Below are 15,562 nucleotides of genomic sequence, written 5' to 3'. Positions count from 1 at the left end.
TCCTCAAAAATTCGCCATTACAATGCAGCTACTTATACAATTTTTGAAGGGAATATAAAATAAGTAGTTATATAAGAATTATATTTATTTATTGATCAAGACACATCTTGAAAAAGATAAATGAATGAGTAACTTGTAGACGTCGATGCCAGGAATAATCGATAACAAAGATAAAATAACATATATTCCAACTGATCCTAACTTAATAAACTAAAGAAAAAAAAACTTTCTTTTCAAAATATATCTATGCATATACTCTATACTGTAAACTCTCTTCAGTACATATAAAACATGAAGATTCTCTTTTCTCTGGCATCTCGTTAGCTTTTTATTCTTCCAGTTGATTTACTTGTTTTCCTTCCAATAGGTACGAGTGGATTTCTCAACAAAATGCCCATTTCCAGAACTACCACTTGCATAAGAACGTTCGCGGACGATAACACTGTTTCGTCCCTCCTGAAAATCAACAGAACTCATCAAGTCGAAGAAAAGGAGATGGAAAAGTTGAATGAAGATAACATCAAAGAATTCAACTCGACTGTATTTAATTACTGTATTAATTCTATAAAATGTTTCTAGAATTGAAGCACGAAATTTAAGAAATATATTATCACATTGTATCATAATTATTAATAAATTATATACACCAAAATCACTTGAACTATTTTGTTCATTAAATTATACGTATGTACATGCTTTGGCATTTTCCAAGAAATTTTATTTCATACCGTGTAATCAGTGCTTCGATAGAAGTTAACTTCTCCCTGACCACCTCTTGATGCAACTTGATTGCCACTTCGTGAAGCTACAGCTCTACTGTTGGAATCAAATGATTGCCCGCGGTTTCCTCCTGAAGAATGTTGATCAACAAAATCCCAAGCTTTATCCGGTGTACTAAACCCCTTAAAATTGTTGCGAGAATATCCATCGACTTGATCTTTGCAGTCCTGCCTGCAATAAAAAAAATTGTTGTTTAGACTTTGATTGGAAATACTTATTTATTTCATTTCAATTATTTCCTTACCAATTGTCGTAAACACCAGTTTGACGACCATTGGCCACAGCGTAGTAGTTCTTCTTAGGCATTCTGCAAAAAAAAAAAAAACAAAGTTTAGAAAATTTCACTCAATTTTTTGCATTTCCCGTTACTACTATTATTTTTATTATCATGCCATTAATATATATTTTAGACTTGCAGAACAGAAAGTGAAAGATGTTAAAGAAAAGAGAAATGTCAAGTATAATTAGATCTTTAGCATTTATTCTCTTTCTTTTTTTTTCGTCTCGGGAATACAAATATTAAAAGTAAGACAAATGTGTTCAAAAATTTTTTTCTTTTGTCTATAATTATGATCACGAAGAGACGTTACATCGAAAGGCGCACGATCACAAAGGAAAAAAAAAAAAAGATATACATATAGAAAGACATTAATTCTTAAACAAGTTCAATCGTTGCGTTAGCTAATAGTTACAAGTAATTAATACCGATTAATCCGTGATATTCTTTTTACATTTAAGTCCCGTAAGGTACAGAGAATTATCTTATCGCGAAACGAAGCTACGACGCAACAGGACAAAGAAGCAACAGGTCGTCGCCACGCGGCTCGTGCGGCTTAACGAAGAAATGATAATTATCCGAGATCTTCATTCTTTTCACGAATGAAAAATGTTATATTCATTGAAATACTTACTTGATCAATCTGGCGATATCACCAATTTACAGAGGAATCACAATGACTTTCAGTCTTCAGTGCCGCTTAGCTCAGCTCAGCTCTGCCCAGCAGATCACCTCGTACGAAAATGGTTGTCCGCGTTGTCCTTTGTCTTTTCGTCTTTTGTTCAGCAGCGGGGGCTGGCATTAATCATATATATGCACGCACACATATATATGTGCTTTGCTTAGGAAATTCAAATGAAAAAACAATTCCTGTGATTCCCTCTGGTATCACGTTTCCAACAGTCGCGTGTCACGTGACTGTTCGAGAAATTTTATTGGCAGAAAATAGGGAAATTTGGGCTGCTTTTCTTTTGAATTCAACACAAATTAATACTCGTAAATATATTTGTATAATTGTACGACAGATTGCTTTTCCTTCAAAAAGCATATATGTCGAAATGTGTCGACGAAATGTTTCTCAAAAGGAAAGAATTGCCTTAATTGGAGGAATTCACGCCTTGAAGAAAGAAGAACACCCTGAAGCCAATCAGAAGTTTGCACTTTTAGTGCTCGGCCGAGTTTGAAATTACATGATGTTTCATATACAAATGTATAGATGTCTCCCACGAAGACTAATGGTCGATCAGGTTATGTCAGATCAAAGAGCCTGTTTGCGAATATAACTTCGCGCGCGGTAAATCCAAAAGTCCGAAGGTTTATGCGGTCGGCGAATTTCACGGAAAATGGCATTTTCGCAATCACATCAGCAGGAGCTGATTGAACTGGCTGAAATAACGGGAATCTCCGCGGTACCCGGTGTTTTCCGGTGAGACAGTCGGCAACTTGTCGAAAGTGGGACCTAACCTCCACATGATTTTACATCGCAATGTAATCACTCTGTTTACAGCATCGTGTTGGAATTACTGGCGTTGCAAGTGTCTCCGGAGGACATTTACACTCTCCTTAAACAAATATCGACGAGGTCGTCGAAATCGTTAAGCCGGCAGACGACGAACGAGGGTGCGCACGCTTCTACCTCGTCTACGAGGAAATAATATTTGCATACTAGGCTTACTTGTTTGGCAATTGATATCCTTAATTATCTGGTACAAAACAGAATGTATTTATGTAGATAGAAATATAAAAGTAACTTATATTTTCCTAGGAATAATGTATAGTATAAAAAATAAAAGCTCAATCTAATAATGCATATATTTGTTTCTTGATGAGGACTAATCATTTTTCCATTAAATACAATTTAGTTTTAATTTAATTGTAGGCATCTGTTTTTTTATATGTGCAAAAGTATAACAGTATTATAATTTTAATAATTTTTGTATCTCATTGCATTATATTTTTTTATTACAATCTTTAGTCATTAATAGAAATGTAATAAAAATTAATTTATTAATTTCTACACTATATTTTCTACAGAAAATTGTGTATACAAAAATAAAATAACTAAATAATCTAGAATGCAATTTATAGAAAGTCCCTTGTACTTTTTAATCACTTGATTAATCTTGTCTTTTATACCGCAAACAGCCTTCTCTTGCCAGTTTGTCTGCCATTTCATTACCATGAAGTCCTGCATGTCCAGGCACATGATTCTAGAAAATTAGACATTCTATATTTTTACAATAATGTATATTTATATTAATTGTAAACATTTATATATATATATATATATACATATATATATATATATGAAACTTTTTAGAAATGTTATTTCCTTGAAACTTTAAATAAAAAATTGCTTACCCAAGCAACAGTCAAATTCTCCAGTTCTTTCTCCATTTCTAGCAGCTCTGTTTTATTTATAACTGGCTTGCCGACTATAGTCTTCCATCCTCTGCTCTTCCATCTTGGCATCCATTGCGTAATGCAGGAGATAAGAAATTTGGAATCTGTGTTGATTCTCAGCTTCTTGATTCCCGCCTTCTTCGCCTGCCTCGCTGCTACCGTGACAGCTTGGATCTCTGCCATGTTGTTGGTAGGTCGTCCCTCCACCGGTTGAGATACGTTTCTATAAATATTACAACTATATTACGCGCAGATTCATAGAATTTTAATAGACAATCGACGAATCTGAGAAATAAAACATACAAAGGATGATTGTCTCGGAACCAAACGCCAATACCGGCTCGCGCGTCTTTGCTTCCGTTCGAACTGCATGCACCATCCGTGAAAACGTTCACGTAACCATTTTCGTCCACGATCAAGTCCTCTTTGTTATCCTACATAATAATCCCAAATTTGCATTTTTCGTAATATAATTGATTTTTATAATTTATTATATATTATACTATTATATATATATATATATATATATATATATATATATATCTCAGAAACTACGACTACTTTATAAAGTGAAAAAAATGAGTTATATGTTCTGATATTAAAATTAAAAAATTTACAAAAAGTAACAGAATTGATTAATTTAGCTTCTGAGAGAATTCATTTAATTCTTGTAATGTACTCTTTGCTCCAAACCTGAGTTGATTCAAGGCAATTTGATACGTCTGATGCTATTTTCCTCTTTTTGCTTGGTTGCTCATTAGAATCGCTACTTGTTGACAAAGTTCTCTTTGGGATTGATAATAATTTTGTCTGTGCCACAGACTGCTTGCCACCAAGTGCAAACAGCTGTTTCGGCAGGGCTTGAGATCTAGATAAAATGTTAGCTTTAAATATTCTTGCAATAAGATTTCAGTTTTATTAATTTTGTGACACTTTTTTCTTATTTATGACAAATAGGGGAATAATTTTACTAATATTTACCTTACAGATTTAACAATTTCCGACGAAGCAAGCCCGTTGGAAGAATTTGTCTCCACAGTTGAAGAGGAACGCTCTTTTATAAAACTCTGAGCCTCGCTTTCTGTTGCAAATTTCTTATATATTGATCCAGGAAATTTAATAACCTGAGCACTGCATTCACCCCTATTAAAAACACAAAAATTCTTATCTAATAAAACTTTTATTTTATTTGCCAATAATTGATTAGATCATTGAATTAGTTTCCCTACCACGTGGCGTAAATTCCAGGCTTTCGACCCCTGGCTACTGCATAATAAGGCATTTTGCTTAAGAAATAATGCCTTGCTGTAAATACGAAATTCAATTTCATCAATTTGTTCAGTACAAACGATCTTTAGCCTGGAGAATCATATCTTTATTAATTAATGTACTTCTATTTTTACTGCCAGTATTAATATTAATACGTCACTTTCAGAATCTTCTCACAAAAAAATTAGAAAATCTTTCAGAACTTTTCACTGACTGTTCACATACACGTTATGAACATATATACCCTGTTATTGATAGAATAGGAATAATTGAGTGTAAGTACGTCTGCAAAGAATAAAAAATAGTAATTAATTAAGATGCATTTTTTTATGACACAATTATCTTAACAGGTAATTATTTATTTAGCCATATGAAATTAGCAGCTCTACAATATTGGTACAAATTACACTTACGTAATTTTGAAATATAATTTTTGTGAAATTATAAATGAGATTAGTATTTCACAATTTAATCACTATTTTCAGTAATTTATCTGTGTTCACACATTTTGCAATTTATCTTGTTGATTAAATTTACAGTCCACCTGTACACCAAGCAAAAGATTATAAACCGTTGAGGTTATATTCCAAATCAGTTTGGGTGCAGCTCCCTCACACTCGTTTCTACTGTGCGTAATAAGACTCGTAAACAATTGCAATTGCGGAGGGTTTTTTTTTACAGAGAGTAATTTTACGAAGTTTATACATGTCTGTATAAACAATACAAATAAAACATTTTATTTGTTTTATATACATTTATTAACATGAAGCTATAATGGTTGTACTGCAATGCTATACACCGTTATGAAAAATACAACAATAACGTAACATTTTTTTATATATAGGATAACTTCTTTAAAAGAATTATATTCAACAAGGACAGGGCATGTGTTAAGCTAAAGAGAAAATTTATAAATGATACCAACGGTAAATATACATATATAAATCTTAATGTATAAAAGAGTGAACACAAAATATTAAAAATATTAAAAATAATAAATTATCTCGTAAGTATGTCGTTACAATGTCACAATAGTCGTCATATCACGGGGTAAAAAGATATTCGTGTATAGTCCATTCGCACGAACTTTCGTCGCCGTGTATGATATTTCAAATGTAAATTAAAAATTGTCAGACATCCAAGGGCAGAAATGCAATATAAATAAGTGCAGGCTCGTTCGCTGTAACGTATTCCCTTGTAAAATCACAATTTTCACAATAATAAAATCGCGGTAGACCGAGATGCCAAGCCCGGCTGAAATGCTTGGGTCAAAGCAACCCAAAAATGGACGTGCCGACCTGTTTGTGGAAAAAAATATGAGTATATCCTTTCGCGGATTAACAGCGCAATTCAAAACACATTTCTTTCTCGCGAAAAATAATCCTATTTCTCCGCTTTCGGGGGCGTAGCGTACATTACATCGAAGAGAGCGAAGTCTTTTTTTTTGGAAGATGCTGGTGGCGCTTTTGAAAATTGTTACTGAATATACTTCCGGAATGCTAAATCGCCTCGTAGGCCACATCGACGCCGATTCTCGTGACCGAGCCGTTCAAAAATTCCTCGAGCTCGTCTCGTTCTCGATTCTCGTCCTTCGACCGATGCGACGAGCGTTTCTTCTTTTTCTCGGTCTTCTCCGTTTTCTCCTTATCTTTATCCTTGTCTTTTGACTTCTTCTTTTTCCTCTTCTCCTTCTCGTCCCCCTAAAAAAGTCGGCAAAAAAAAATAGATAAATCCGTAATTCAAAATCAATTGAAAAATCGGAAAAGATACATTCTTTGGGTCAAGAATCTTCTTTTTAAGTTACCTTGTCTTTGTGTTTCTTTTTCTCCTTCATCACCGGACTACTGGCATTGGAGCTCACGTGGCGCGTACTGGTGTCATCAAGCAGCTCCAGGTGAACATTGGAACTCGTTACGCTAACGTCCAGACTTTTATCGCTCAATTCCAGTCTATCTTTCCTCGTGCTAGTGCTACTCACGTCTTCGCCTCCTTCAGGACTTTGCCGCCACTTAGAATCTCGTCGCAACCAGCTGTCAAAAGCGTCCGAGCTTATGTCTGGTTGCTCGTTCGATTCGTATTCATTGGAGATACGCAATTCTTGCTCTATAGAGGAAACGGAATCGCGCTTCGAGTCTTGTTTTGGCTTCTCGATATTTATCTCTGGACCTGATAATGGCTCTAATTTGTGTTTCTTGGACAGCGGATTCTCCGCCAATTTTGGCTGTACAGGAGAAACTACTTCTTCAATGGACGACAAGTCATCCTCGTAACCGGCCACCAAAGGATTACCAGTCTCCATGTCACTGTGTAAAAAGAAATTATATTGTAACGTATATTGACATATGTATATTAACGAATATGGATTATACGATACATATTGAAGAATATAGGTAAGAATTATATATGACTGCTTACAAATTTGCAAAAGATAATAAATAACCATCGATATGCATTAAGAAAATAAAAAGAGAAATACAAGAAATTAAATATATTTTACTATTTAAGAAATGGTAATAATCATTTACACAAATTTATTTTAATATTAATAAAAATACTTGATAATAATTTAATATCTTTAACCATTAAAATATATTTGAACACCAAATAAAAAATAATTTATTTTAAAAACAAAAATTGTATGTATTACTTTTTGGTTTTCTATTCTACTGACATTTTTTTTTAAATACAAGTATGAAATAGTTTAGGAAGCTTTTTTCTTACCTCTCGGATTCTGCCTCTTCTTGAGTTGGTGCAAGATCCGGCTCCGGGGTGAGGGAATTGGAGCTCACGCTGCAGCCTTCCAAAAACGATTTGTCCAGCATTCCGTCCGGTATGAAATCTTCAACACTGGTCAACGGTACGCTTGAATTAACATTTTTTATATTTGGCAGTTTCCCGTCCGTCTCGTCTTCCTTCTTGTGACCGAAGATTTTGGACATGAGCGACGATGGCCGATTGAGCGAGTCTCTTTTCTCACCAGTGTTATTCGCGGATTCAACCGGTTTCGCCACTTCTATCTTAGCGGCGGAATTTTGCGAAATAGATGATGTCGTAATCTGTGACGTTTTCGAATTAGATGCATTATCCAATGTACTACTCGCCGTAGAGCTCTCTTTCCTCTGTATCGATTTCATATCCAAATTTTTCACCGGTATTGGAGTTCCGCCACCAATCGGACCGGGCATCGAGGCCGACCTTTTGACCTCTCCGACGGCATTCGCGTTGGAAGGTGCAAGGTGATAGTTACTCATGGACGACGGAACATTTGAGACTAGATTACTGGCGGATACCGAGTCGGCGAGGGCTCTTCTACGGTTCACGAGATTGTCGAGAAATTTGTTGTAATCAGCGTCGTCACTGTCCTGGAAGAGGTCGAGCTCCTGGATAGTCAAACGCGTCTCCTCCTCGTTGGTTTCCAGCTGCTTCAGCAGTGTCTCGCGTTGCAGTTGCAGAAACGGTAGATTAAAAAACTTGTGTAGCAATTTTAGGCCGAAGCCGTTTCGCATCGACGACTCCGCGTACCTCACCTGCAACAATTCATTCGACTTCAGATTTAAGTAAAGTTTTTCAGTTGGAGTTGATAATTAAATGCTGAAAGGAAGCGAAGAAAAAAAGAATCGAGTCCGTAATTTTCAACGATGAGACATGTGCGAGATTGAAACTGTAGTTTTGTACAGTGATTACACTTATTTTTTAAGAGAGCTTGTCCATTTAAGTAAATTTAAGTCGCTGTGTTACCGTCAAAACCCATAATCCATTAAAATCCGAATTCACCAGTTAAAACTATGGTTGATTAGATCTAAAATCGAAATAATTTCCGTTTTCCATGTGAAACAGTATAATTATAGACCCCGTTTCAACTTAATTTAAGACTAGTTTTAACTAGTGAATTCGGGTTTTAATTATTATGGGTTTTGACGATAATTAAGCTACACTCATTGCAGCAGTCTCATAACAATATTAGGTATACGTAAAGTTGGCTTCTTTCCTAAAAGTTCGATAATGCATCGATAGGTGCTGATCAACTCTCGAGCTAAATGCTCGATATTATAATTACACAAGTCAAGCTTTTTTTTTGAAAAGAAAATGTAAAACCGAATTAATAAGATATGATTTTAACGATTTAATATTTATTTAATAATTTTAATTGTTTCAATTACTTGTGCTACTCTCTCGTGCAGCGAATCGATGAAGTACGTCACGTGATCCGCGGTGATGGTTCTGTGATGCGACATGTCGCAGTGGTTGCCGAGGACAATGACAGGTATGTGACCGGGTATCTTCGGCAGCTCACGCTGGACGTAGTCGAACGTCCAGTTCTTCGTGATGTCCATCACGATGATGACGCCGTTGGTGCCCTTGTAAACGTCGAGAAACTCGGCGTCCAGGGCAGGCTCCTCGATCGCGTTCTCCGCGCTCGCCGGAGCATTGTCCATTTTCAGACCCTCCAACTTCCGCCGGCGTCTACCGCGATCTACGACATCCCATACCTCCACTTTGACCACGTCGTCGGTGGCTTTGTAATTCCACTGTATACTCGCCACCTGTATCTCTTCCGTGGGTACATACTCTTCGATAAACTTTTGCCCCTGCAGTCTATAGAATAAACATGTCTTTCCTACATTCCTGTCTCCCTTTATTATTATTTTCACTAAAAATAAAGTTTGCATTACAACTGATATTCCGCATCCCATTCGTCTGCACGCAAAGCACACACATGTATATACTTACTATTATATTGCACACCTTTGGCAAACTTCCTCTGAAGATTCGTCGGCATGGATTGATGGGCCGGTCTTGGGGACGCATTGCTGACCCCATCGGATTTGCCGGCTAATCTCTTAATGGCAGAAAACATCATGCGATTCCTCAAAGAAGCATCAGTTCAAGAAATTAACTTCGATACCTAGAAAGGAGAGTTGACCATAAATACCTGTAGAAAATATATTAAAATGAAAAGTATCATATAATAAAAATAATATAAAAATAGTAACATAAATATATCATAATTTTTATTGAATAAAAAACCGTGGACTACACAATTTTTGCCGTTGATCATTAGAGAACACTCTGTGGTATACAACGCAAGCCAAAAACATATTGCAAGGCGATAACGGCGGTAAGTAGCTTAATTACTCATTATTATAGCGATTATTACGGCGTTGACGAATACCGTCCACGTCGTTACCCGCGAAGCATATAAGTCCCTCGAGAACAGACGGGGACACGAGCATCGGAGCAATTAAAGCCCACGCATCATGTACGAGATCCGCGACACTCTAACCCAAAAATGAATTTTTCTCCACGGCGTCGTTGGGAGAGTCGGATGAATCACGCGAAGCGGCCGAGATCGTCCCGGGGAAATTCGTCAAGAATCCGCGTGAAATCGCGCTTACCACATGTGTCGCACGCGCCGAACCCCGTGAATCGAAGCCGGATCTCTTGCCGCTGGATGCGCTCTTTAGACAGCTGTCACGCAGCAGCAGCTGTTTCTGTCTCTCTTTCTCCCTCCCCTCTACGTTGGCAGCACCGGAGAGAATCCGAGAGCGGACGTGCCGGCCTTTTGGCTGCAATGCTAAAATGCCCTCGTGCACTAACGCCCTCTGAAGAAGTGAATCAAAATTACATAGCAAAATCCAGTTTTTTTGCACAATTTGTGGTGCGTGTCCGTACTAAACCCCCTATTCGAGTCTGCTGGATTTTTATTCTCGAAAAATTACGTATGCAAAAGTATGTACATTTCCGTACTTTCTAATGCGTAATTTTTCGAGAATAAAGCTCTAATTACTGCAGACTCGAAAAGTGGGTTTATAGTACGGACACGCACCACAAATTGTGCAGAAAACTGGATTTTGATATGTAATTTGAATTTATCATTGATACAATTTTTTTAATTCAGATTGAGAAATTAAACGCTTCAAAGCATTTGTAGCGTCACGTGGACCGCAGCTCGGGTTCTCAGTTTCTCACTGCAGATATAATTTCATTAAGTAGAATTTCCGACGCTACGAAACAGGCGAGAAAGGATCTAACATCATTTTCCATTTCATTTATTTGCAAATAAGTTATGTTACAATTAAACATTGAGAGCATGTTGATAAAAAGAGGCCAGTGCCATTTCTGTCATTATCCGTCAGTCTGTAAAACGAAGTACGAACGTTTTTATGCGGCCGCGCAGCGCGCCGAGTGCCGAGTTAGGACTGTAGTGAACGCGGGCCACGGTTGCATGTAACTATATACACTTTAGCGCGAACCATGGAGAGAGACCGCCTCACCCGCCCGTGTCAATTTTCGGCGGACGATTAGGAGTAAGGAGCGAGATGCCATATGTATAACCGGCGCGCAATAAGATATGAATCACGAATGTATTGCCGGGACGGTCAGATTCGGAAGTCGAAAGAAACGATCAAGTCGAAACAATCGGCAATGATTTGGCTTCTATATATATAAAACTGTCTGCTGTTTGAACTTCATTCATTTGAATAAATTAATAGTTATTTTCCTATATGCTTTAATTATGATCGTTTTTAGAAGGAGCTACTCGTGCAATTAAATAACTATTAAGGACGATATCGAGGAACATGTGTTTTATATTTCGTAATAATCGGCCGACTATGGCGGTATCGGGAGTCGGGACTGCTGACGCGGTCACGTCGGAGTCCCACAAGCAAAAGCTTCCTCATCGCGTATAAGGCTCGTAGCTCGTAGCGTTCCGCTTATATACCGACTCGAGTAGCCAGCGCCGCGCCAATCAGAGCGCTTGGTGGCGCGGCACTGCAGCTACTATATATACTGCGCGTAAGCTGCCGCGCGCGGCATAAAGAGTCCAGTCTGCAGTCATTTCACATCGAGCTCGGGCTGCTCGGAGGAGCGTTGCGTCGGTCTTGCGTCGTCGGTCATGCAAAAGGATGACGTAGCTCAGTAGCTATATAATGATCTAGGATCGCAGCAGTCGTAATTCATTAACAAATCCTTCCAGGAGTAAATTTTTTGGTACGCTCTAAGAATTTCTTTATCGTTAATTGCGTAAGATAGCAAAGCCGACGAAACGACGCAATACATTTCGCGTGCGGTCAGAGCTCACGCAACACAAGCGTGGCAACGCGTTGGCGGCAACGCTATAATATATGCGTTCTACTTTTAACTTTGCGTCTATGCATTTTCCGCATTTCGAGTAATAAATACTATATACGTATATTCCATACGTATATTCCTATATGTTAACATATATACATAACACGAAATTAAGAGTAGGAATGCGGATCGGCGCCGCTGCACCGCGTCGCTTTCAGCGCGTGAAGGCCGTGAAGTTGACCTCGTCAGAAACGAAGCACTTGAGCGACGCCGCAACTCTTTTAATAGACAATTAGCGATAATTATATCAATCTTGTTTATTTAATTCATGTAATATAGATTCGGCACTCTGATTCGATCGGATGCGTATTTCGCAATACTCGTTCGATCGAAAATCAAGATGTGCGTAGCGTCGCCGCGCGCCGCTGTTGCACCGACGCCGCCGCAGCGCGTACGGTGGCGCTATTGGTACGCGAGCCGCGCAGTTGATCGCGCGGATAAACGACACCGCTTCACTATATTTTAGTAGCGTTTCTTTTATATCATTTTAGAACTCGATACGAGAACAAGACAGATCATTTTCGGAACGAGAGGCGTCGCGGCTAATATAATTGGTAAGTGGGACTTTGCATTTAATTGTCTAATATGTCGCACTATCGCCGTCGCCACTGCCGCCGACCCGCGCCGCCGCGACACTTGCTTCGCGTAAGCTGACCGCGTGACAAACTGCTCCGCTTCATTATCTTAATTACGCATTTATCCATACGTATGGCGTACGTTAATATACAGCGAACATATGGATAAACGTATAACTAAGGTAGTGAAGCGGCGTAATTCGTCTTGCGTGCCGTCAGCTTACGCGAAACAAGCGTCGCCGGACGCGTCGGCGGCGATACACATCTTGATTTTCGGCCAAACGAGTATTGCGATACGCATCCGATCGAATCAGAGTTCGAATGCCAAATCTATATTACTCGTTAATTAGATGCAAGATTGATCGGATGCGTAATTCGCAATACTCGTTCGACCGAAAATCGAAATATGTAGCGTCGGCGTCACCGCGCGTCACTGTTGCCGCCACTCTCGCCGACGCGTCGCCGCGCGCCGCTGTTGCACGGACGCCGCCGCAGCGCGTACGGTGGCGCTATTGGTACGCGAGCCGCGCAGTTGATCGCGCGGATAAACGACACCGCTTCACTATATTTTAGTAGCGTTTCTCTTATATCATTTCAGAACTCGATACGAGAACGAGACAGATCATTTTCGGAACGAGAGGCGTCGCGGCTAATATAATTGGTAAGTGGGACTTTGCATTTAATTGTCTAATATGTACAGCATCGCCGCACTATCGCCGTCGCCACTGCCACCGACCCGCGTCACCGCGACGCTTGTTTCGCGTAAGCTGACCGCGTGACAAACTGCTCCGCTTCATTATCTTAATTACGCATTTATCCATACGTATGGCGTACGTTAACATACAGCAAACATATGGATAAATGCATAACTAAGATAGTGAAGCGGCGTAATTCGTTTCGCGTGCCGTCAGCTTATGCGAAACAAGCGTCGTGGCGCGGGCGACGCCGGACGCGTCGGCGGCGATACACATCTTGATTTTCGGCCAAACGAGTATTGCGATTACGCATCCGATCGAATCAGAGTTCGAATGCCGAATCTATGTTATGCGTTAATTAGATGCAAGATTGATCGGATACGTATTTCGCAATACTCGTTCGATCGAAAATCGAAATATGTAGCGTCGGCGTCGCCGCGCGCCACTGTTGCACCGACGCCGCCGCAGCGCGTACGATGGCGCTATTGGCACGCGAAGTCGATCGCGCGGATAGACAAAACCGCTTCACCATTTTAATAGCGTTTCTTTTTTTATAATTTCAGAACTCGATACGAGATAGATGATCTTCAGAACGAGAGGCGTCGCGGCTAATATAATTGGTAAGTGGAACTTGTATTTGCATTTGTCTGGCACGTAGCATCGTCGCATTATCGCCGTCGCCACCGCCGCCGACCCGCGTCGCCGCGACGCTTATTTCGCGTAAGCTGACCGCGTACGGGATAAATTGCTCCGTTTTCATTATTTTAATTACGTTAACGCATAAACGCTGCCGCCGTTGCTGCAGCGCTCATTTCGCGTAAAGTTAATCGCGCGCGAGACGAAGCATACTCCTTTGCTATCTTAATTATATTAATGTTTTAATTGCAGGACGTGATGGATACAGAACGCAACGATAGCGGAACGAGTACTATCACGAGTCATATAATTGGTAAGTGCGAAACTTATGTTGAATTTCGTACATTCTATTTTTTTGTTGTCGCAATATTATTAAGTTACGTGTGATTTATATTGAGAACATACGAGGTATAATAACCGTGTGATCGTCTTTTTAGTAATTTAATTACTATAATTATAATAAAATAAAAATTTTTCCAACAATTTCAAGAACCATACGCGAATATATTTTATTTAATATATGTTTTTATATAGAGAACATTATTTAAGTTTATTGAAATTTGTACATTTGCGATGCTTTTAAAATACCAGTAGCAAATTAAAAATGGCAAATAAAATTTAATAATTAATTTAAAATTTTTTTCTGATTTAGCTTTAAAAGAAAAAATATTAAACATATAAATCATATTAACATATAAATGATGATCATAAACAAATCATATTTTTTAGCCAGTTTTCTAAATTGACTTTAATAAAAATTTTATTTGTAATAATAGAAAAATATGTCATGTAATTAAAAATTAATGAGATTATAAATTTATAATTATTAAAAAATATTTAATTTAAAGATGAAAATGTTTGAATATTTGTAAGAATTATCTTTTAAAATGTTGAATTTTCTGAATTTTGTTTTAATTTGAATCAGGAGGCTTAATCCAAATATTCTACGAGGAGACTTAACAACATCTAATTGCCCTGAGAGGAGGAGGAGGCTTAGCAGAGGCATCTGGCCCCGGTGGAGCAACCTTGGGGTAAATATCATTTTTTTACTTGCATAAAATCAAAAGTTTTTATTTATTTATTTGGACGATTTATTTTAATAAATTACAAGTAATTACAAATAAAAAAAATTATCTAAAATTTTATTAAAATTGAATAAACTTATAAAATTTTTTTGAAGAAATAGACAATTATACTAGTAAATATAACATTTAATTGAAAAACAAATAAAAATTCAATTAATTCAATACGCACAAAAATTGTCTCTTAAGACAATGATTATTTTGAACAACGTTTTAATTTAAATCTTTTATTTGTGTGTTACAGTATCATCGCAGCTTCGTGGCTGAACAACTCCGCCCGTTGCGCTTCGAGTTGGTGAGTGAAACATTTTTTTATAAAATGGGGTAACAAATCTGTGAAACTTATATGTATTGATTTAAAACTTTATATATATTATGTCCCTGTAATAGGACAGCAGACAGCTGCAATTCTTATCACAGATCTGTTACTTTAAAATAGATAGATTATATCAGATTAGGCTAAATATTTAATTCTGGAACTTCTCTTTTCCTCTATTTTATTTAAAATTTTTCCAGGATTAAATATTACATAAATTGGTGCAAGAAAATAATGTATGAATAAATTTAATATACATATATCATAGATTAATGAAAAAGATTACAAATTAAAAATGTAACAAATCTTTTTCTAATTGCATATGTATAATGCGCCGATACGTTTGAATTTAACCTAATCTTTTATAGTCTATCTATTAGTTTGATTTGTATTAG

The 15,562-nt window shown here is 37.7% G+C and overlaps 3 protein-coding genes across 9 annotated transcripts; all 3 read right to left on the bottom strand.

Annotated features, from left to right (window-relative positions):
- Positions 1-67: 67 nt before the first annotated feature.
- LOC105457835 (ribonuclease H1-like) lies at positions 68-1,872 on the bottom strand. Its single transcript, XM_011702732.1, has 4 exons — positions 1,692-1,872; positions 1,025-1,087; positions 729-951; positions 68-456 (listed from the first exon to the last, which is right to left on the bottom strand). Exons 2-4 carry the CDS (start codon positions 1,084-1,086, stop codon positions 346-348), a joined length of 396 nt encoding a protein of 131 aa, XP_011701034.1. The 5' UTR covers position 1,087; positions 1,692-1,872; the 3' UTR covers positions 68-345.
- A 1,173-nt stretch (positions 1,873-3,045) lies between these two features.
- Positions 3,046-5,389, bottom strand: LOC105457832 (ribonuclease H1-like). 5 transcript variants are annotated; one of them, XM_011702726.1, is made up of 8 exons: positions 5,143-5,389; positions 4,852-5,014; positions 4,690-4,765; positions 4,442-4,603; positions 4,154-4,328; positions 3,764-3,894; positions 3,419-3,683; positions 3,046-3,267 (listed from the first exon to the last, which is right to left on the bottom strand). In XM_011702726.1, the coding sequence occupies exons 3-8, from the start codon at positions 4,740-4,742 to the stop codon at positions 3,175-3,177; spliced, it is 879 nt and encodes a 292-aa protein (XP_011701028.1). In that variant the 5' UTR covers positions 4,743-4,765; positions 4,852-5,014; positions 5,143-5,389; the 3' UTR covers positions 3,046-3,174. The 5 variants fall into 5 exon arrangements, with proteins under 5 accessions (XP_011701028.1, XP_011701027.1, XP_011701029.1 ...); XM_011702725.1 differs by having other exon boundaries at positions 4,690-4,819; positions 4,890-5,014; XM_011702727.1 differs by having other exon boundaries at positions 4,890-5,014.
- Positions 5,390-5,468: 79 nt separating this feature from the next.
- On the bottom strand, positions 5,469-10,265 carry LOC105457833 (rab-like protein 6). 3 transcript variants are annotated; one of them, XM_011702730.1, is made up of 6 exons: positions 10,126-10,265; positions 9,461-9,662; positions 8,890-9,380; positions 7,451-8,256; positions 6,534-7,032; positions 5,469-6,429 (listed from the first exon to the last, which is right to left on the bottom strand). In XM_011702730.1, the coding sequence occupies exons 2-6, from the start codon at positions 9,588-9,590 to the stop codon at positions 6,229-6,231; spliced, it is 2,127 nt and encodes a 708-aa protein (XP_011701032.1). In that variant the 5' UTR covers positions 9,591-9,662; positions 10,126-10,265; the 3' UTR covers positions 5,469-6,228. The 3 variants fall into 3 exon arrangements, with proteins under 3 accessions (XP_011701032.1, XP_011701031.1, XP_011701033.1); XM_011702729.1 differs by having other exon boundaries at positions 9,461-9,635; XM_011702731.1 differs by lacking the exon at positions 10,126-10,265 and adding an exon at positions 9,866-10,077 and having other exon boundaries at positions 9,461-9,635.
- Positions 10,266-15,562: the final 5,297 nt, after the last annotated feature.

Source organism: Wasmannia auropunctata, unplaced genomic scaffold (assembly GCF_000956235.1).
Source record: "Wasmannia auropunctata unplaced genomic scaffold, wasmannia.A_1.0 LD334991.1, whole genome shotgun sequence".
NCBI lineage: Eukaryota > Metazoa > Arthropoda > Insecta > Hymenoptera > Formicidae > Wasmannia > Wasmannia auropunctata.
This window is presented reverse-complemented; position numbering and strand designations above follow the sequence as displayed.

Coding starts and splice junctions, on each gene's coding strand:
- LOC105457835 (XM_011702732.1), bottom strand. CDS start 1,086: ATGCCTAAGAAGAACTACTACGCTGTGGCCAATGGTCGTCAAACTGGT. Junction 952..1,024: donor ACTGGTGTTTACGACAATTG/GTAAGGAAATAA, acceptor TTTTTATTGCAG/GCAGGACTGCAAAGATCAAG. Junction 457..728: donor ATCGAAGCACTGATTACACG/GTATGAAATAAA, acceptor GTTGATTTTCAG/GAGGGACGAAACAGTGTTAT.
- LOC105457833 (XM_011702730.1), bottom strand. CDS start 9,590: ATGATGTTTTCTGCCATTAAGAGATTAGCCGGCAAATCCGATGGGGTC. Junction 9,381..9,460: donor CAAAGGTGTGCAATATAATA/GTAAGTATATAC, acceptor CTTTATTTTTAG/TGAAAATAATAATAAAGGGA. Junction 7,033..7,450: donor GAAGAGGCAGAATCCGAGAG/GTAAGAAAAAAG, acceptor CTTTTTACACAG/TGACATGGAGACTGGTAATC.
- LOC105457832 (XM_011702724.1), bottom strand. CDS start 4,790: ATGAAATTGAATTTCGTATTTACAGCAAGGCATTATTTCTTAAGCAAA. Junction 3,895..4,153: donor ATTGCCTTGAATCAACTCAG/GTTTGGAGCAAA, acceptor ATTATTATGTAG/GATAACAAAGAGGACTTGAT. Junction 3,684..3,763: donor TTCCGAGACAATCATCCTTT/GTATGTTTTATT, acceptor TAATATTTATAG/AAACGTATCTCAACCGGTGG.